General features: G+C 35.1%; 1 protein-coding gene across 1 annotated transcript in view; it reads right to left on the bottom strand.

The window, feature by feature from the left end:
- Dmd (dystrophin) overlaps positions 1 to 23,245 on the bottom strand; it is a 2,013,932-nt gene that overhangs the window by 1,436,334 nt on the left and 554,353 nt on the right. Inside the window, exon 12 of the mRNA XM_013507710.1 lies at positions 7,445 to 7,595. Coding sequence (XP_013363164.1) covers positions 7,445 to 7,595 — 151 coding nt within the window. The remainder of the gene's footprint in view (positions 1 to 7,444; positions 7,596 to 23,245) is intronic.

Genomic DNA, 23,245 nt, shown 5'->3' with positions numbered 1-23,245 from the left:
AGTATGTTAATGGGAAATGAAATGACCTCTCAAATAGGTTTTTTTTCTTTTTGGTACCAGGAATTGAACTCAGGACCTTGTGCTTGCCCGGCAGATGCTGTGCTGATGAGATACATCCCTGGTCCTCAAACAGATTTTTAAAGGTTATAAGATTATATAACTATAGCTGGTTGTGGTGGTGTATGCCTGTAATCCCAGGACTGGGGAGGCTGAGGCAGGAGGATTGTTGTGAGTTTGACGCCATCCTGGGCTACAAAGTGAGCTCAAGGCCAGCCTGAACTGCATAGAGGACCCTGTCTAAAAAGACAAATAAAAAATATACAATTATAAATAATATATGAACATGATACTCTCTTTTATCATATACCTTAATTATGTAGGCCATAACAGGATTATTACCACACAATTTCATATTCAATAGTTTATTTTTTCACATTAAATAGTTTAAAACTATTAATATATTTGAATGAGAGAACAAAACAGAAATGGAAACAAAAGAAGGAAAATCAAAAATAGAGGATCCCAGAGATAATAACTCCATGTTAGCAACTTTAAAAATACGTTCCTTGTTTACGTTTGAGTTGTTTTCCTGCCCCTTTTACACAACTCTTAAGTGTCTATTTATACTGTCAAATGTTCATGTTCTTGCCAGAAAAAAATGTGCTAAAGACTAAGTATAACTAAAGCGAATTAATCCAACATCTGCTCTGGAAATCACCGAGCAATTATTTACCAAGTGGTCTGCTGGGCATTGGGTATAGTCTGCTATTTGGGTTTTCTTGAGTATATAGATATATTTACCTCCATAAGTGTCCAAATTTCATTAAACAGTTCATCTGAAGCATACATCTTCCTCCCAAACACTGTATTTAATTTGTATTGCCAATATTCTTAAATCCAATGCTGGGCTCCCAAATTCTCAGACTCAGAATCTGTTACTTCAAGTCCTTTGCTCATTTTCCATATCTATGTCTATCTGCTCAGTGGTTGAGCTCTGAAATGCTTTGTCTTGGTTACTTTTCTCTCATTGCTGGGACAAAATACTTTACGCCCAAAATTAAGGACGGAAAGGTTTATTTCGCTTACAGTTTGTGGAGGTTTCAGTCCATAGTTGGCAGGTGACAAGGCAGACTGGCACATGGCAGAGGGCTACAGCTGATGGTGGCAGAACACAGCCAAAGCAACCAACACACACAAGGGAGGAATGGCCTCAAGCAGTCACTTTCTCTCCCTCACATATGCAAACTATCCACCCCAGGGCGGGTGTAGCTCTCACACCCATAATCAATCAAACTCTAAAAGCCTGCCCATGAGTGCATGAGGCTTTGCGGGGACACCCAGACACAAACCATAACATGCTTCCTACAGTTATTCCTTGCTCACAATTTTCATTGACACTGGCTTCATACAGTTTGCATAGTGTATACTTTCTGCAATATCTTAAATGTTTTCTGGCCTATTGCTTCGTTCTCATGTATTGTGCATGTATTTATCTTCCTAAAGTTATTTTTTTTCATGCCACATGTGGTAGTACACAGCCATATTCTCAGCACTCTGGGAGGTTAAGGTAGGAGGGTGCCAAGTTTGAGCCCAGCTCAGTCAACTTAGTGACATAATAAGGTTCGGTCTCAAAATAGAAATAAATAAAAAGGGCTGAGGATGTAGCTCAGTATGAATGACTTGAGTCCAATCTTCAGTATCAAAAAAGAAATTAAATTTTCATCTCTTTAATTTAGTTCACCACAAAGATAGCCTCCTCTGGCCCATAGAACAACTGCAAATATCTGAGTCTTATGTACAAAACTGCCCATGACCAGATTTTAGCCCTCTATCATTAATCATACTGCGGGTATAACTGCAATATACAAAGCAGGCAAATAACAAAGCTCACATTTCCCACCTCATTCTATCTGCTAAAAGAAATCACTATTAAAAAAAAAGAAACTCCCATGTGCTGTATTCCACCTTGTGTAATGGTCTCTTGTTTTCTATCATTTTACATGATGTACTGGTACATGAACTTCTTAGATAGATTTCATATATGTTTGGTCTCTTTACAGCACCCATATTCTTTAGGAATGTTTGTTCAGTGCTGTGGAAGAGACTTCAATGGAATGAAGTGAAATGTCACATCATTTGGCAAAATTACAGCTAAACTTTCCTTGTTATGTGAACATCTAGATCACTTTAAAGGTCACCAGACGAGGGTATTTCACAGTGTTGGCAACCTAAATATTTGAGATTAACTAAGCTTGATGGAAAAGTTGAATGACTGAGCTTCTAAGAGGTTATTTTATTTGTATTAATCAGTATTTAATCCAGAATAGTCACTGCAATCTGAACAGTGTGTTACAGTTATATCAATTGTAATAATTTTTATGGAAAGGAATTTGCTGATGTAGCCACTGAGACAATGTGTCCATGAAAAAGGTCTACATTTTTCAAAAGAAATAGAAACATAGTGAACCAGGACTTAAACTTTACACCAGCCTGAGTACCATGAGACTGAAGGTGCCAAGATAGTTCCCTTTTGATGAAAATACCCTCCAAAATGGAGAATTGTATTCTCATTAATGAAAGCTCAATTCCAGAACATGCTTTTACTCCTTAACATTGCTTCCACTGAGAAATCCCTTCTCTTAAGACAGAAATGAGCAGCCACAGTTATTTCTGACATTATTCTTCAAAGGAGAGCAAGAGGTCCCATGTGTACATTCCCCAGAGAGAATCACCGGATCAGAAACAAACCTCTACATTCTCTCTCTAAAGCAATAGCTATGAATGCTAAATGGTTTCTTCCATTTTTTTAGCCAGTTGATCTTTTGAGTTACCCAGAGTTAATGGCTTGGTTTGATTTAATGGTAACCATCAATGCAAGATCAATTGCTTTACTTGGTAATTGGCAGCTTTAGTAAAAATGACTTTGTGGCATTTCAGAGTGGTAGAATTTCTAACAGTTCTCATAATAAAATGCTGGTGAAATGAAGATAGCAAAGGATCATGTCTCAGAATGAACAGAAGAATATCTGTAATAGTCACAGTGTACTTGCAAGATTTGCACACATTTTTATCTCACTCTTCAGTTGAGAGCAGGAGAATGGGCCGTCTTATCTGAGCAGAATTTAAATCAATTCCTCCCAGCCAAATCTGTATTTTTTTTAGTTTTGCCATTTGTGATCATCTTTAAGGAAAAGAAAATGCAGATATTTAAGAATTTTAGGTTTGACCCAGTTAAATAACCTAAATACAGAATGAGGTTAGAAATGGGTGATAGGGCAGCAGGAAACGACTTTTTTAGATGCTATGAACTTACTGATGTGTTTTGTTGTGAGAAGAAGAAATTTTGTCATTTTCCTTTGTTTATCATTTTTAGGGAAGAAAAGCTGCAAAATGAGTCAATGACTATAAGCGAGGCTTTAATTTGAACTCAGTTACTTCAAGAAATTATTTTTCTCCTTTCATAATATGAAGCCTGGGCTGCCTGACAAAAATATTTTAAGCATACTTCTAATAAAACATGTTTCACATTTAAACTAATTCAGTTTAATTTTATTTGTAATTGACATATAATTGTACATATTTATGGGCAATGATGCTATTTTGATAGCTGTATACATTATTTAAAGATTAAATCTGATAATTGTCTACTCTTTTTAAATTGTTTGATTATGTGAATCAATTTTCTTCTCATGAAAATTGCTTTCAAGTAACAAAGTACATTATAAATCGCCATGCTTTCTATTGACTTGTATTTGCCTTGTTTTAATTTTTATGAAAGCAAATGCATCCAAAATGAGTTTGAACAGTTAAAGGTAGTATGTGGTCTCATTTTGAGCAGGCGATCCCACTCCTCTGCTCTTGTTATACATTTCACATGAATAAGTCCTGCATATAAAGTGTTACATAATCAACGTGCATATAATTCTTTCGCTTTTTCTGTTTCGAATTATGTTTCTCAAAGCAATTGCATACTCAGAAATGGCATATTTTCAAGTAATGGACAATCTATTCAAATTTTATGACAATATTAGTCAAATTTTTTCCATTCCATTCACTTTATATCTTCCAGAGAAAAATGCAAAACACTTCAGGTAATTGTCAGTATGTTAAAAACCTGGATGGTCTTTCTAACTTGAATAGCCTGTTTAGAATGCCAAGCTAACGCCTACCTTTGCTCCTAGCTGCCTTTCATTTCCCACGCTTACAGATACCCTAATAATCTTCCCCTGCTTCTCTTTTAAAGTCTTTCCTTTTGCTTTTCTCTTTACACTCCAGGTATCCAGCATCAGCACTGTGCCTTCCGATGTTTAATGCCATGGGCATGGTCTTGTACTTTTTGGAAGTGCTTCTTATTCCAAAACTATTGGATACATTAAAACCCTGACTGGAAGGAATACCAGAAACCAATTGGCTGAACACTTTTTTATCCAAAGAGAAGATATGGCAGACAGGAGAGATTTAGTGATTTCTATAAAACCTCAAATTTGGTTGGTTCTACAGCTAGAGCTCTAGAAATGTGTATTATACAATATTAGATTCTTCCAGAAGGACATTGTGAGAAAGAGGTTCGGGAGCAAACAGCTTATTTGGGAATCAACCTCGTAATGCAGTATGAAAATCTCTGAGAATGTGAAGCAAGTTACTCCTTGGACATTTTCAGCTTGGTATTGCTGAGTAACCTTTAATACACTGTGGGAACATACCTTGGAATTGCCCTACCATGGGACAAGTATTCTGTGGGAATAATCTATCAATTCCCACCCTTGGTTAAGAGCACCTCTGGGGGCTGGGGATTTAGCTCAGCAGCACAGCGTCTGCCTGGCAGCGCAAGGTTGTAAGTTCAATTCCTGGTATCGGGGGGGGGGGGGGGGTTCCCGGTACCGGAGAAAAACCAAAAAAAAAAAAAAAAAAAAAAAAGGGGGGGGGGGGGGGGAAGCACCTCTGGCAGCACTAACTGTATTTCCTATACATCCCAAATGGGCTAAAGTTTTCCAGAGGTCAACTCAGAATGAACTGCTGTTGTATAAAAAAAAAAAAATTCTCCCTATTCACCTCCCAATACAGGTCAGAGGGAAGAGGGGAGGTTAAAAGGTCCTCTACAGGAGAGTACGATCCACACAGGGACAGCGGTGGGAGCAGATATCTAGCATCAGATCTAATTTTGTTTTGGAAGATCAAAGTTTATTCACTGTTGTTCAGGTGAGAATTGAAGGAGATAATGAAAATAAGCTACTTAGAGAACATGGCATGGTTCTACTTATATTTATTGGCACTAACGAAAGCATTGGAAATGTGCAAGTTCTTTTATAATATCGTATTACTTATCTAAAGGAAGAGGATTAGCTAAGAACAGAATGCCTACAGATTGGCAAACAGCTATGACAAATTGGTTCTAGGTCTTATAGTGGAAGAGGCAGAGGTCATCGGAACCCTAATTACACCTTCAGTTATGGTACAAATTCTTGGCTGTCTAACTCCTCTGAAGCAGAATCTGAATGTAAAGATGAGCTTAGATGATGGAGAGAGCTGTATCAGCATGACAGCAGAAAACACCCAGAAGGAAGAGGCAGAAGTGTTTCAGGTGTTTAGGTCGAGGTAGACCACGTGGTGGCAAATCCTCTATCTGTTCTGTGCTCAAAGATCCAGTCAGCAATCCACACAGATCTAACTTTTCATCAAATGTTCAACTAGGATCTATGAGTGTAAGGCCACTAAGCTTAGTCACAGTGTCCAAGTGTAATTACAATATTGGTGGTTTTTCCCCTGATGGTGTACTGTCTGGGCTTAACCTACTTACAACTCTCCTTAAATGCTTGATCTTAAACTGCAAGTGGACTGTTTTCGGTGCACTAATAGCAAGGACTAGCTCCATTTGCAAGTAAAAAGGTAAAGCTTATAAAATAATAAAATAAAAACTCTGAATCTTGGGAAACAATTTTTTATCTGTGTGGAAGACTTGTAAATCTAGATCTCACAAACTGATATAAAAAGAGAATAAAGTTGAGCAAAATACAGATTTGGGAGGTATGAGTTGAGGTAACAGACACTCCCTTTCAAAGCCATAAATTCAAGAAACATAGATCCTGATAACTAACACATAAAATAAAGGTTGCCCAGAAATATGAGAATGTCCAATAAACAATGAAAACTTTGGGATATACAGTATAAAAATACTATTTATCTGAAATTCAAACTTAACTAGGCTTCTTGTATTTTTATTTGCTAAGCGTTATGAAGATTGCAAAGATTCTTTTCTCTGTGTACATCCTGATGGACTTGGCAAAACCCTGTGGTAAGCACAGTATTTAGAGCTGGTTTTAACATCATAGGAGTTTATTAGCATGGAAAACACTCAAAGTTTGTTTCAGGAATATTCTTATAGAAATTTCAGTCACAGAAGTAAAAAATACTTCCTCACAGCTGGGGAATATAATTTTAAATTTATAAATGAAGTGAAAATAAGATATAAATACTCAAATTAAATGATGCATTTTGAGCCTGGGACTATAGGTCAGTGGTACAAGCGCCTGCCTGGCAAGCACAAGGTCTTGAGTTCAATTCCCAGTACCACAAAAAATGATGCATTTTGAAGGAAAGAAATGTTATAGATGTTCAGTTTTTAAAAATCAATCTTGGTATATTCTAAGCAGCTGAATAAAAAGCAAAAGTATGTGGAAACATCTTAGTCCTAGTACTTTTCTATTTTAAAGAGAACAAAGATAGAAATAAAATAAAACAGAGTTGCAAATCAAGTTCATAGGAGAGTAATAACAATAGATATGTTTTGAATTGTAGGCAATCCCTACAGAAGCTCTCTCCCAAAAAAAAACAAACTTTTAGTAAATCATATACCCTGTATTCCTTTTCTTAGGGATAAGTTTAATTTTTTTAAATCAAGAAAACCTAGTGCAACTGTATCTGACAAACATCTTACTTTGTTTTCTGCTGCATTTGTATTAGACAATTTGATATTAGACAACTGGGTTTGATATTAGACAATTTATAAAGCACAGAAACCTATTTCCTCACAGTTCTAGATGTTGGAAAGTCCAAGATCAAGATGCAAGCATATAAAAATTTTCTTGCTCTGTTCTTCTCATGGAGAAGAGCATAGAAGATAATGAACGATGGCCTGAAGTCTCTCTTAGAAGAACCCTAATCTCTTTTACTTAGAGGAAACCTCCTGAACTAATCACCCCTTCAATCCCAGCATCTTATTGCTATTATGTTGGTAACATCAGAATTTTAGATGGGAGATTCAGCCACAAAGGTTACAAAAAAAACTAAGTAAAAAGGATTGTAAGCTATTGTTGATTTGAAGCTTTCAATTTTTTTACCTGTAACTATAGATGTGTGTATTTATGTATTCATTTAATTTAGATATACACAATGGACTTATAGTATTGTAAAAAAAAAAAAAAGCATTCAGGATAAATATACTAACCTTATGTTGTTGTATCTGGCGTTTTAGGTCTTCAAGGTCAGGTCCAAGAGGCTCTTCCTCCATTTTCTTTGTTCTCTGTTCTGTTTTTGTTAGCCAGTCATTTAACTCTTTTAGTTTCTGATTCTGGAGATCCATTAGAACTTTATGTAAACTGAAAATTTGAAAGAAGTCTATTATTATCTCTAGTAAATCTACTTAATAACATAAAACACACAACCGGTTAAGAGTAAATATTTATAAGTTAGGCCTTATTTAAATCCTTTTCATATGTTGGAATATGTAAAGTTCACTATCAATCACCTCTGAGCCTACTGTTTCTCTGACATAGTATAGATCTTATTTTCCTACTTTCAGGAAATTTCACATAGTTAAATAAATGAGAACATGGTCAACAAAGTGTGAAGTGTATTCAGTAACTGAATTCTTTATCCTCATTATTTAGTATGTTTGATGATTAAAAGTGGTCACAGATATTTTTCATTTCTATTTCAATTTAAATCAATTTGAAATGATACACAGAAACATGGAAATGTGCATATTTAGAAGGTGCTATGTGATATTAAATAAACTTATACATTGTATATTTTTTCAAGTTGGATACCTCAGATCATTGTGGTTATACCTAGGCTCACAAACTTAATTTGTTTTATGATTTTGTTTATTTTTGTTGTTTGTTTGTTTTTGGTACTGGGAATCAAACTTAGGACCTGCTGCTTGCTGGGCAGGTGCTGTGCCACTGAATTATCTCCCCAGCCCTGTTCTACAATTTTGGAAAAGGTGACCACTTTTGTGTTTGCTTGGGAAAGATGGCCATGGTCACGTGGTCATTTTTGTCATCCCTTGCAGAGTTTGCAAACAAAAACAAAATTTTGCCAAATGCTTCTGCTTGTGAAACAAATTATTTGTAAACAAAAGCATTTGTGAAGCAAGGCACCACTGTGTGTGAATGCATGTGTTTGTGTGTGTGTGTGTGTGTGTGTGTATGTGTATGAATCACCTTGTAATTTATCACTTATTTATGGTGAACCTTCCAAAATCCCTTTTGAAATTTATAGTAAATTATTATCTACAGTCACCCTACTGTGCAACAGCATACCAGAATTTCTTGCTCCTTAGTATCCAGTGATCACCCTTACTCCATCCTTCCACAACTTCTTTGTTATTCTTCTCACCAAGATATAGGGTCTATGTTCCACTCTCAAGAAAATGGTCTGATCTTATGGTTTGTGTTGACCGTGTATTATGGCAGAATTAAAATGGGATCATTTTTTAGCTTAAACTGTAAGAGAACTGACAGCATTTGTATTCTCTCTTTTGGAGCTCATATTCCGTGCTGTAATGGATCCAGACTAGAGTACAAAAAGACAAGAGACCCTGTACAGAATGATCTCCCATGGTGAAATGTCATCTTAGGGGTGAGCTTCCAGCTGAATGCACTCCAAGGAATAATCCCACTTGAATCATTGGGAGCAGAGAAATAATTTGTTGGAGCACTTCCTGTCCTCTTAACCCAGAAGATCATGGTGAAATTATAAATTTTTTTTACAAACAGCTGAGTTTTAAAGTCATTAGTGATGCAGAAATAGATAAGCAAAAGTGTGTGTTTCCAATATCAAAACAATAGACTTTGTAAAGGATTTAAAATTCAAAAACCTACAGCCCAGTCATAAGTATTACTGTAACATACTTTTTATGGAAAAAGGTAAAGCAAAATTTCATAACAAGATAATAGGAGAATAAAATTAGTTAATACATTTCATATTGTTATCTTTAAAGTAATTTTTCAGAATATAAGATATGAGCATAAAAATTATCTAATTGATACTAGCACAAACCTTATTTTCCTATGAACTAAGATATAGTAATAGTATAGGTACTTTTTATTTGTCTTCCATTTCCCTTCTTTTATTTCCCCTTTCCCTTATCTTAGCTCCTTTTTCCTTTTAAATAATTTATTCCCATTTCACAATATCTATTATACATTTTAGATCATATTGACACTTTCAGTTTCTCACACCAGTGAGATAATATCATGTTCACATATATGCGTTTGATTTATTTCACTTGTGAGTATGGTCTCAAGTTGCATCCATTTACCTATGAAAGTCTCCACATTACCCTTCTTTATGGCTGAGTAGTATTCCATTGTATAAAAAAAAAACACATCTTTTTTATCTATTCCTGAGTCCATGGGCATTTGGGTTGTTTCCAAGATTTAGCTATTACAATTTGTGCTGCTATAAACATGGGTGCACATATATTGCTCTGGTATGATGTTTTTAATTCTTCTGGAAAGATATCCAGAAAGGGAACAGCTGGATCAATTGAGACCTCTAATCCTAGTTTTCTGAAGAATCTCCACACAGATTTGCACAGTGGTTGCAGCAGTCTGCACTCTCACTAACAGTGGAGAAGGGTTTCTTTTTTCCCACCGCTCCACCAGTATTTGTTATTGGTTGATTTCTTGATGACAGCCATTCTTTATGGTGTGAGATGGAATCTCAGCATTGTTTTAATTTGCATCTCTCCAACGATTGACGTTGAACAATTTTTTCATGTATTTATTTGCCATTTGTACTTCATCTGAGAAGTGTGTATTCAGATGCCCATTTTTGGACTGGCTCTCTAAATTTGAGGGGTCTGAGATTTTTTCAATTCTTTATATGTTCTGCATATAAGTCTTTTGTCTGAGGGACAATTGGCTAATTTTTTTTCCTACTGTATATGTTGACTTTTAAGTCTTTTGGTGATTTTTTTTTTTTTTTTTTTTTCCGGTACTGGGAACCGAACACACAACCTTGCACTTTCCAGGCAGGCGCTTTTGCTGCTGAGCTAAATCCCCAGCCCCTGGTGATTTCTTTTGATGTGCATAAGCTTTTTAATAAGATGAGATCCCAGTTGTTGATTCATTGAAGTATTTCCTGTGCAATTTAGCTTTAGTTCTAGAACTTGCTGCCTACACCTATATATTCAAGATGTCTACCTACTTTCTCTTCCAGTAGATTTCATATTTCTGTTTTAATATTTAGGTCTTTGAACCATTTTGACTTTAGTTTAGTGCATGGTGATAGACATGGATCTCATTTTATTCTTTAGCATGTGGAAAGCTAGTTTTGCCAGCACCATTTATTAAAGAGGGTATTTTTATTCCAGTGAACATATTTGGCCCCTTTGTCAAAGATAAAGAGGCTGAATGTGTTTGCAGTTTTGTCTGCAACTTCTAATGAATTACCTTGATCCTCAGGTCTGTTTTTGTGTTTATTTGTTTGTTTCTTTGCCAGTATCACACTGATGTAACCACAGTTGCATTATAGTATAATTTTTTTTTTTATCTTTTTTTTGTCTTTTTGAGACAGGGTCTCTTTATGCAGTTCAGACTGGTCTTGGACTCATTTTGTAGCCTAGGTTGGCCTTGAACTCACAACAATCCTCCTGCCTCAGCCTCTCGTGTTGCGATTAGAGGCTTGTACCACTATGCTTGGCTCGGCTCTATAGTATAATTTGAAGTCAGGGATTGCGATGCCTCCTGCCTTGCCTTTGTTGCTCAGAATTGCTTTTGCTATTCTAGGTCTCTTCGGATTTCAAATGAATTTTAGGACTGTTTTCTCTAGTTCTGTGAGGTAAGCTAATGGTGTTTTGATTGGGATTGCTTTACATCTGTATAACAATTGTGGGAGTATGGCCATTTTGACTATGTTTGCTCTTCCTACACAAAAGAAATGGATATATTTCCATTTTCTAATACCCTCTTCAATCTCCTTTTTTTGATACTTTAATTTTCACTGTACTGTTCTTTTACATCCTTTGTTAGATTGATCCCTAAATATTTCATTCTTTTTAGATGCTATTGTGAGGGGTGTGGTTTCCCTAATTTCTCTCTCAGTGAGGTTCTTTTTTCTGTGTGTATAGCAATATTATTGATTTTTGAATGCTGACTTTGTATCCAGCTGTGCTACTTAAGTTGGCTGTTACACCTAAGAGTCTTTTTGTGGAGATTTTCAGGTCTTCTATGTAGGGTATTGTGTCATCTGCAAATAATGATAATTTAACTTCCTCCTTTTCTATCCTTATTCCTTTTATTTCTCTTATCTAATTACTCCAGCTAATGTTTCCAGAACTATGTTGAACAGGGGTCATTATTTGGACATCTTTGTCTTATTCTTGGTTTTAGAGTGAACGCTGTTGTTTTTTGTCCATTTAGTATGATGTTGGCTGTTGGTTTATCGTAGATGGCTTTTATCAGATTGAGGTGAAGACCACCCATTTTAGTTTTCTATAGGGATTTTATCTTGAATGAGTATTGGACTTTGTGAAAACATTTTTTGCATCTATTGAGATGATCATGTCACTTTTTTCTTTGGCTCTATTGATATGATATATTACATTTGTTAATTTGTGTAAGTTGAACCATCCCTCCATTCTTTGGATGAATTCCTCTTGGTCATGGTGTATAATCTTCTTGATGATTTCCTGCATTCCGTTTGCTAGCATCTTATTGAAGACTTTTGCATCTATGTTCATTAGGGAGATTGGCCTATAGTTTTTTGGAGTGTGTCTTTCTGTAGTTTTGGTATCAGGGTAATACTTGCCTCCAGGAATGAGTTAGGGCTTATTGCTTCCCTTTCAATTTCATTAAAGAGTTTGAGTTGTAGTGTAATTAAATTTTCTCTAAATTTATTATAGAATTCAGCAGTGAATCTGTCAGACCCTGGGCTTTTCTTTGTTGGTCAGTTTTTCATTAAATTTTCAATTTCTTTAATTGGTATTAGTTTATACAGAATTTTTAAATCTTCTTGATTCAGCTTTGATAATTCACAGATATCTAGGAATCTGTCCATTACTTTTGTGTTTTGCATCCTCCAAGAATAAAGAGCTTCAAAGTAGGTATTGATTATCTTCCAAATTTCCACAGAATCTGTAGCAATTTCTCCCTTTTCATTCTTCAGTGCATGAATTTGAATCTTTTCTTTCTTTTTTTCTATAAGTTTGACTAAGGGTTTATCAATTTTATTTATTCTTTCAGAGAACTGAATCTTTGATTTATTAATTCTTTGTAGTATTTGCTTACTCTCAATTTTGTTAATTTTTGCTCTGATCATTATAATTTCCTCCTGTGTATGTGCTTGTCTTGCCTTTTTCTTGATACTTGACATGAAACATTAGGTTGTTTATTTGTGCCCATTCTGTCTTCCTGATATGAGAATTCACTGCTATAAATTTCCCTCTAAGGCCTGCTTTCATCACATCCTACAGGTTCCATGGTTTTATCTGCATTTTCTGTTAATTGTAGATATTTTTTAATCCCTTCTTTAATTTCATCTATGACCCATTGGTTGTTCAGGAGTATGTTATTTAATGTCCATATGTTTATGGAGTTTTTTTTTCAGTTTCTTTTGCCATTAATCTCAAATTTCATTGCAGTATGGTAAGATAATATGCATGGGATAATTTCAATTCCTCTGCATTTACTTAAGCATTTTCTGTGGGCTAGTATTATGGTCTATTTTAGAGAACATCCCATGTGCATCTGAGAAGAAGTATTCTGATGTTGTTGGGTGGAACACTCTGTAAACATTACTGTAAACATCTACTAAGTCCATTTGTTCACAGGTTTGGTTCAGTTCTGATATTTCTTTACTAATTTTTTGTGTAGTTGATCTCTTTGTGACAATGGGCTTTTAAGGCTCCACATTACAATTGTGGTAGTGCTTACTTGACTTTTCATGTCTGTTAATATTTGTCTTATATATTTTGGTGCTCCCATATTTGGTGCATGCATATTTATGAATGTAATATCCTCTGGAAGTCTAACTCTAACAAGTATGTAGTGACCTTCTTTATCTCTTTTTATCATTCTTGGTGTGAAGTCCACATTGTGAGCAAACAGCATAGCTACCCCTGCTTTGTTCTGGGCTTCTGTTGCATGGAAGATTGTTTTCTATCCTTTGACTTTCAGTCTATGAATTTCTTTGTGAGTTAAACATGTTTCTTGTATACAGCATACTGTTGGATCTTGTTTCTTGATCCATTTGCCATTCTGTTTCTTTTGATTGGTGAATTGAGGCCACTTACATTGATGATTATAACTGATATGTATTGGCTTATCTCTGTCATATTTTCCTGCTGTTAGTTCCCTGTTTTTCCCCTCTGTTTAATTACTTGCCCTACCTTGTGGTTTCTTCTGCTGTTGTTCTTGGAATTGTGCTCATTTTTATGTCTTTCTAGAATGTCTTTCAGTATTCCTTTTAGGGCTGGTTTGTTGGTCATGAATTTCTAAAATTGTTCTTTGTAATGGAAATATCTTATTTCTCCATTAATTTTGAAAGATAGTTTTGCAGGGTACACCAATCTGGGTTGAAAGTTTTTTTCTTTCAGGACTTGAATTACTTCACTCCAAGCTCTTCTTGACTTGAGAGTTTGTATTGAGAAGTCCACTATGATTGTGATGGCCTTCCTTCATAGGTGGTTTGTCTCTTTTCTCTAATAGCTTTTAATATTCTGTTTTTGTGCTGAATTTCTGAGAGTACTGTAACATTCTTAAACTTTCTCAGTTACATTTCCAGCATACTCTACCTAAGTAGATAACTTTATGATGAGGATAAAAATACAAATTGACATGATTTCATCCATTAATTTAACAAAAACTTGACAATCAAATAAGCAGCATTAACATCCATCTTAAGGTAAATATTTGTTATACTTTATATCTAAATGCCTCTCAGTAGTCTCATGACCCATAGGTGGGGCTTTTGGATTATGGGGATTTATAGCTGAGTTTCTGTTACATGGGATCCGGTTAGAAGTATGGGCTACTGTAGGCGTGACCATAGAAGGTCTATCACCCTTCCTAGCTTCTCCCTAGAGGCTGCGGGCTTCTTGGTCACCATGAGGTAGGAAGTTTTTTCTCAGGCTTGCTCTTCTGCCAGGCCACAGTGCTTGGAGAAGTGAACTAGGGATTGAAATGTGAACCAAATTAACCTCTTTTTTGTTATATGAGTTGAGTATTTTGTCCTAGAAACAAAGAAAATGACTAAGACAATGTTCTTTATGAAAGTCATGTTTAAAGCATTTTTGATCATGATAACATACTAAACACTGATTCTACAAGGTGGGTGTAATTTGAGGTAGGAATTCATTATTGTCAGATATGAGATCTTTATCAGAAATTTTCACTAATGAGCACATTTAAATGCAAAAATACTCACATAGCTGAGTGTTTAAAATGATTTAGATTGTTCCAGGTATTCACCTTTAACATTTATGGACACATTTACCTCAAGGCACATTGAAATCAGAAGTCTCTTTTTATGGGGATCACAGATGAAGCATCCATTTAAGTGAAAGAAAAATCAGGAAGTTGCTCTTTAAACCATTTATATAATGAATACCAACCCAGCATGGCAAAATTCATAAGTCTTCCACTTTATTGTTTTTGTCTATATTGAGAAGTGACCAGATAATAAGATTTCATGAGAATTGGGTGCAATATCATTCCTTGTTTTTTTGTTGTTTTCCTGCTATGTTTGTCATTTTGTTAAGCTAAAATATCTCATATTTCAAGAGCTGAAGAAAAAAATCCCACATCACTGCTTATATTTGAGGAAATATTTCAAGTCCAATACATATTAAATTTAATAAAGGATTTCATTCTAAAATATCATTTTCATTTTTATGGGCAGATATTTAATTCAAGAAGTATAGGTTTGTACTTATGCAGGAAACTCTTACTTATTAGTAGACAAAATACCTATTTTTATACTCAGTAGCTTAGAGATTATTACAAAAGTTTATATGTAAACATTTATACTATGATATAAAAATCATTTTAATTAGTTTTATATTAATTTCAGGGTGCACATAAGGACAGGCTTCAATTTGAATTTCAGTGGTATAAAATGGTCATACGACAAAACACACAGCAAGAGTGTTGGGACTTGCAAAACTGAGACATGTATTTAGAAAGGAAAAGTTCTCAGTGGTTCTAGTGATTGGAACCAGGGCCTTATGCCTCCTAAACATGTGTGCTACCACTGAGCTACACCCGACCTTTATGTTTCATCAATACACACTTATTGAATACCGAGATACTGTGGATGGAGAAGTGAGGAAGACCCATGCTTCTGCTCTCTGCCATGTAGTTTAAAATAGGATTGCCTCTCTCCCAGTGTAAACTTCATTGGAGAAGAGAAAGCTTATCAGGCTATTAGTTAATTATAATTGTGACTATGCAGGGGCTGGGGATTTAGCTCAGCAGCAAAGCGTCTGCCTGGCAAGCGCAAGGTCATGAGTTCGGTTCCCGGTACCGGAGAAAAAAACCAAAAAAAAAAAAAATAAAAATAAAAATAAAAATAAAAATAAAATATATAATTGTGACTATGCTATAAAACAAGTGCAAATTAATTGGGTCTATAGGTAAAAAAAGGTTTTATTGATGTACTGACCTTTGAAGAACTCTAAAGCTTGTAAAAGGAGCAGGAAAGTGGGAAAGGTAAACCCTGTCTGGACGAGAGGAACCACCTGTGAAAAGATCGTGCAGCAGCACAGATGACCAAAAAGGTCTGTGAAGTCTCATTGTGTAAGTTGGAGGAGAGCTGTAACAAATCAGAGCCTGCACTATTTCCTGGGTTCTGGAGACGTCTGAGCTTTGACTGAACATCTGGAATTTGAGCATCTGGTCATTTTTTTATTTTTCACATATTTTTATCTTATAAACCTAGACTCAGGGACTAACCGATAAGAACAAAGATGTATGCAAATTATTTTGTCAGACATTGCATTTTAAAAATTTATTTATGTATCTACTTGTTTTCTGTTGCAGTACTGGGGATTGAACTGAGGATCTTGGCACTGAGTTATATAAGCAGCCTTTTTTACTTTTTATTTTGAGAGTCTGTCAGGTAAGTCCCTAAGTTGTGTCAGTTGACCTCAGATTTGGGATCCCCTTTTCTCAGCCTCCCAGAAAAGTGGAATTATAGGTAAGTTCCACTGTTACTGGCAGGTAGAGTATTACATTTTCTTTATACGTGGAATATAGAAATGTCTGGCTGGTTGTCATTGGAGAGGGGCCAGAATTGCAAGACAATAGGTAGCACACAAGGACAAAGTACCCCCTTTGCTATAGGGTTTAATATATTAAAGATTGATATAGTTAGCCTGGCATGGTAGCACATACCTGAAATCCCAACACCCTGGGAACCTGAGCTGGGAGGAATGCATGTTTGAGCCCAGCCTAGGCAACTTAGTGAGACTCACTTTCAAAAGAACAAAAGGTAAAGAAAAGAAAAAAGAAAAGAAATGAAAAGAAAAGGAAAAGGAAGAAAAAGCAAGGCAAAGCAAGACCAGACAAGCAAGGCAAAGCAAAGCAAGGGAGGCAGACTGGGGATATAGATAAGTGCCAATGCCCCAAGTCCAGTTCCTAGTACCAGAAAAAAAAGACTAGTATGGCCACATGGGTGTTCCTCTGACAGGTAAAGCACTGTTTTTCTTCTCTAGACCAGTGGTATTCATGGGCTGGTAACTGAATGGAGAGCAGCAGCCCACTCCTAGGGACTTTGTTAGAAATGCAAATCAGAATCTTTTGGTTTGTAGCCTAGAAACTGGATTTGACAAAATTTCCCAGTGATTCTGATGCACACTCAAGTTTGAAAATCATTGCTGTAGGTGACTTTACTGTATATCCACAACCCACTCAAACTCTGCAGAGCCTAATATTTTATTAACATTAATAAAAGGGCAACTATCAATGTCCAAGGAGTTACTGGATCTCATTTTGCCATAAAACTATTATCCTTAACTATTATCCTTAAGAGAGTGTAAAAATGCATTATGACCTAAGATTTTGAAGGAGTAATTTCTTGTGTGTGAAACTACAAATTAATCTCTGAATGAACTTGAAACAGAAAGTTGGTAGGCATGGTGACATTTGCCTTTAATCCCAGCACTTGAGAGGCTGAGGCAGGAGGACTTCCATGAGTCTGAGCCCCACCTGTGCTACATAATAAATTCAAGGCTAGTCTGAGTTAAATGGTGAGACCTTATCTCAAAAAATCAAAGAGAAAAAAAGAACATAAGAAGGGTTTTGATGGGAAAATGAGACCAATAAGCATAAAAATATAGAGCATACCTCCAATTGTGGAAAGGATTCTTAGAAGTCCTGCTTTAACACAGTAAATGTTTATTGTTTAACCATAGGCTTTGACTAAATATAAGAAAATAGGAGTCCTCATGCCTGATGTGGCCTCTCATTCAATTAAAATAAATTAAATATTTTGCCAAAAGTTAAAATTCATGAGATATAGCCTACAAATTTCAGACATGACCACTCTTGCTAATATGTAAAAGGACTTAGAACCCAGAGCCTGCCTTTCCAAATTGCAACAGTCTGTCAAGTTAAATATCAATTGTTTCTTACATACCATGTATAAGTTCTCCAGTTTACTGCAGTCCCCATTACTCTGTAGCCAGTTTTATCCTCCACTCATCCCTATGTTAGCTTTCTGGCTCCTACGGTAGACTTTTGAATTTGATTCTCCGTGATCATTAGTGCAGCTTCTGTTTTGTTTTGTTTTGTTTTGTTTCTGCTACCGGGAATCGAACTCACGACCTTGCTCTTGCCAGGCAGGTGCTGTGCCGCTGAGCTAAATCCCCAGCCCCTAATGCAGCTTCTGAAACTCAAAAATGCATATAGAGCACCTAGGGATGCTGAATTAAATTCAGAGGGGTTGGATCTGAGGATTTTCATTTCTATCAAGTTTCCAGGAGAAGCTCATGTCGCTGAAATAACAATCCACGTGAGAATATTCTTTCTGTAAATCACTGTTAGTATTTGAGGGTGTGCTTTGGATCCATTAGTTACCTACTGCTCAAACTCAGATAATTAAGAAGAAGCAGTTTGATACTGGCAAGGAAATAGCAAGGGGTATTAGCCTGAGGGTGCCCTGTCACTTCTTTATTATTCTTCTAGAGATAGAGAGACGATAAGACTAATGGAACTCTTCTCCTTATTGATTCCCCATGACTTTTCTTAGGGTTATTATTATGTTACTAGAGAACAAGCTTCTTCCTGTTAGTGGATCTAGTGCACAGTTTATTTAAAGTGAGATGAATTCCTAAGGAGCAGATAGGATTTTTCTAAATATAAAACTTCTGACAAGTAAATAGCCTTGTGTGTATGACAAACTTATGAGGAAGATGATGTTCATGTGGCGAACACCTGCTAATCGTTTACCTTTACCTGCTTTTCCATTAGAACACAGGAATAATTATTTTTAATACAATATTCCAAAATGTTTTTATATCTCCATTACAGTTCCCATAGCTACTCTCATTCCTTAATATCTGAGCAGTCTTTACTGCTTTCTGTGTAGGAGCTATGTGAAATAACTTAATGGGTAATAAAAATTGCTATGCTTTCTTCCCTCATCAAGAAAGAGCACCAATAAATGTGGATTAAATTACAGGCCAGAGTTCTCTGTGTGAGTGGCATTGAATGAAGAAAACATGACGGAGGCTATCAAAAGGTTAGGATAGGGGACCTCACAACACAACCTTGGGGAGGGAGCTGAACCTTGTGTGAAAAAGTCATTAATACTAATTCTAAAATAAACTGGCTAACATTTACTTAACACATTTTTGTATGATAAATGCTGTTAAGCATTTTGCACATACTAGTTCAGTGATTCTTACGCAATGGTATGCAATCTACTTCAATTTAAAATGATTTTTTGACACAAAGAAATTAGGAAATTATTTTAATGTTTTAGTGAACATGTATAGTGTTTGTACATGATATATATCTCTATAGTACATGTATAAGATTTTAATTGGCATGTTTATCATATTTATATAACAATAATTTAGAATGAGAGTTAGTAAGGCATTAGTCATTTTAAGGAGAAGTGTAAACTGTATAATGATAAAAAGAAGGCAGAGAATAAGGAATAAAAATTGTGAAAGTAGAGCATGATTGACATGTTTGAGAAATATTGAACAACCATATTTGGTGCTCTTTAACACTAATCAAGGTGGATATACTATTGCATTAGTTTGGGGCAAATGAAGTTGCTGATGTTTGAGATTTTTAGTGCGTGGGAATGATAATTTCAATACTGTCCAATTTAAAACGTGAATAAAAAGTAAAAGAAGGTCCATATTTCCATTTAATGTTTTACATATGCAAATAAATGTGGGAAAATTGTCAGATTCAAAAAATGAGTACCACTTACACAATAAAAAAGAATTGATGGTTCTAACAATATCTAGAGGCAGAAGTGAGTCAGAACATGGTATTAGGAAGTGCTATGGCTGATTTCCAGTCTCTAAGATGATCTAAAGACTGGAGAGACTAACATAACTGATTACAAGAAGCTGGCACCTGCCAATACAGAACTAGAGACTTAATGATTATGAGATTCATTGCACCTGAGGATTGGTACTATAAAATAGTAGACATCCTGTAGCTTTTGCAGAATGTGGAACTATGGATGCTAAGTCAGCAGGCCTGCAATAGGGTACATGTTTCTGTATTTCTAACCAGTACCCAGGACATGACTATGATATAGGTCCACAGATTGCATGTTAGGGAGTTGGTATTTTTGTTATCCTTAGCAAAATCCAATCTAAGTTATATCACTTATTAAAAACATACTAGAGATTTGTCCCTTACCTGATACCTCATCCCTGGTATGTATCTGTAAGCACATGAAGGAAAATCAATAGGGACATCAGTTTTGTTTTACAGACACTGTTATAGTGTAGGCTTTTTTTTTTTTTCCTTACCATTTCTGTCCAACAGAACTTACTATAGTGATACCTCTGCTCGCAAACTGAATTTGGACTGCAGCTCTGGAAAAAATGGCCACATTCATGTTTGTGTGGAAAATATGGCAGCTGTCATGTTTGTCAACCAGTGAAGAGTTTGCAAACAAATAAATTTGCCAAGCATTTCTGTTTCCAAAGCAAATTGTTCACAAACTAAAGTATTTGTGAACTGAGGTAAATCTTCTATGTCTGCACTATCCAATATGATAGCTGTTAGACATGGGGCAAATAGAGTACTTGAAATATGGCTAGAGTGACTGAAAAGCTAAATCCTAACTACATGTATTATAATAATTTTAATTTAGCTATCTGTACCTAGCAACTTCCAAAAGAGCACAGCTGTAAACTAGGAACTAATGAGATTGACAATAGCCATTAACTAGTATTTGAAAGTCTTTGCCCACATCATGTCATTATGGCCTGCAGTACGCAAAAGAAATGGAATCCCAAGCTTAGAAGTCTGGCAACAAATAGCGTTTTCGGAAATTTCCATTTCTAGAAAACTTTATAAGTATAAAATTATACATATTTTCATTAATGTCAGTTCATATTTGCTAATCTTGATAGCCTTTCATGGGTTTTATAAAATATATTATTAAAACTACATAAAATATATCATAAAAATGTAACCACATGTTAGGCAGTATAATAATATAGACATAAATGTACAGACTTTGCAAATCCTTAAGGATTACTATTAAAATGACCAAGAAAAATAGCTCTTTAGGAAGACAATTTCTGAGGCCAACTTCTGCTAATATGCAATTCTTAAATAAGAAACACAACTAATGAAAGCAGGTAAAATAGCACTCTGAATTTCTGAATTTGAAAAGGATCACCAGGGTGTTCAATCAGTATGTCTTACATGCAAAATGCAATTCCATGCTTTAAGTTGGCAAGAAACCTATGTAATTTGATTTAAGGGAGGGCTACAAATAAGAATTGGAAACAAGGACTTTCTAAAGCATTTTTACTTTCAAATTCACACCATGTATTAACTAAAATCATACTCATGGAAGTTAAAATCAATTCATTTATTAATTAAAAATGATGACTTAAAATCTCAACACAATAATCATAATGGGAAGGTTATATAGTTTTGATACTAGCCAAGCAATTCTTGACATGCAACTACATGCTTCTACAATAACACTACAAATATGCTAAATATGTAGTTGTTTTTATTACTCCTTTAGGGTTTTTTTTTTTTTTGCTTCATTCTCTATTGAGAAAATGATAAAATGAGGTGACGTTGGTGTCTAGTTTTATTTAAACTATCACAGATTTTGAATTAGTGTAATTTATATGAATAATTCCTTAAAAGGTAGTAGTTATAATCACTGAGAGAACTATTCAAACTGATGCCTCAGTCGCACACCTCAAAATTTCAAAGAGAATATCTGGGAATTGAGCTCCAGCACTGATACCATTTAAAACTCATCAGCCCGGATTCTAATGAAGACCCAGGATTGGGAAGAACAGCCCTGGTTCTCAGGACTCAGCGATAATGTTCACTTCAGACCATGGGGAAGCATAAGTGGCATGTGTTTGAACAGCTGAGTGTAGGCATCGGCACATATCAGGATTAACACGAAAATAACAGGGAGGCCAAAGGCTTATGCTACATAATAATGTCTTCATCTACTTCTTAATAAGTAATTTTACTGTAAAAGTTACAAACTATCTGTTAAATGGTAATTTTGACCTTGTTACATTTGAGACTTTTAAATATAATTCTACTTTGCATAGCAAATTATATTATCATTTGTCAGACCATAATAACATCATTATAGTACATCCTATTGCTTCAGGAGAGTATAGTAGCCTCTGTTTACAGATGTGGAAACAACGTTCACCTAAGTCAAAAGCAAGCCAGAGGCCATGAAAGAAAGCAAGGAGAACGGGTCACTTGTAGTTTTCAAAACTTACTGCTAATTATAATAGTTACCGCTACGTCGTACCTTACACCCTGGTCTTGAAGGCCAATTTTTAAGAGTACGAGCACACAATAAATTTTTTTAAAGAAACTATTTACAACAAATAGAAATGAAAATTTCAAATTAAACACATATCAATATTTATTTTCTCATTTAAGAGAATATGAGAAATAGTATTATTTTTATAAGTGATTCTATGAGAGAAACAAAAGTGTGCTGTTGATGTTACAGTCTTGATCTATTTTATTCCTCAATCTACATTGCTTGGCAACAATTTAATTGCTAATATTGTTCAACTATCCAGAGTAACATTAAAGGTTAAGGTGTAAATTAGTTCACTTGCATTTTGAAAACATAAATTCAAAATAATAATAGTAACATAAAAAGCTGCATGCATGGATGAAAAAGATTCTTGTGGCAAATACATTATGGTGAATCTCCACTCAGTCTTCAAGATTAAATACTTATAAAAGTAGATCAAGAAACTCAGAGATGTCATCATAAGTGAAAGACAACAACTGAGATACAATGATTTGAAGATTTTTTTATATTATCTCAAGTAAGAATGGATATTAGACATTCTGAGATCATATTCCCTTTTATGGTAAAAGAATTTGATTCCAGGGGCTGGGGATTTAGCTCAGTGGCAAAAGCGCCTGCCTGGCAAGTGCAAGATTGTGAGTTCGGTTCCCGGTACTGGAGAAAAACCAAAAAAAAAAAAAAAAAAAACAAAAAACAAAAAGAATTTGATTCCAACTTCAATAATTTTGCAACTGCACAGCTTCTGGCCAAGTGTTTGCATAAATAGACACATGGTAATTATTTCTTAAATGAATATGTTGTAGATCTTAATTATCAATCTAGCATGAGAATATTTAAGAAAAATTCAAATACTTTCAATCTCAATATTTGGAAATAAGATTATGAGAATATCAACTTCTATTAGATCTATTCTTGTTGAGACAGTCTATTAAAGTTAATCTGAATCAATTTTCACTCATTTAGTAGGAGACAATAATTTTACATTTTGTCAGATCAGCACAAT

The sequence above is a fragment of the Chinchilla lanigera genome, unplaced genomic scaffold (genome assembly GCF_000276665.1).
Source record: "Chinchilla lanigera isolate Chin_1 unplaced genomic scaffold, ChiLan1.0 scaffold00134, whole genome shotgun sequence".
Lineage (NCBI taxonomy): Eukaryota > Metazoa > Chordata > Mammalia > Rodentia > Chinchillidae > Chinchilla > Chinchilla lanigera.
The sequence above is the reverse complement of the archived record's forward strand: the minus strand, read 5'-3'. Positions and strand labels throughout refer to the sequence as shown.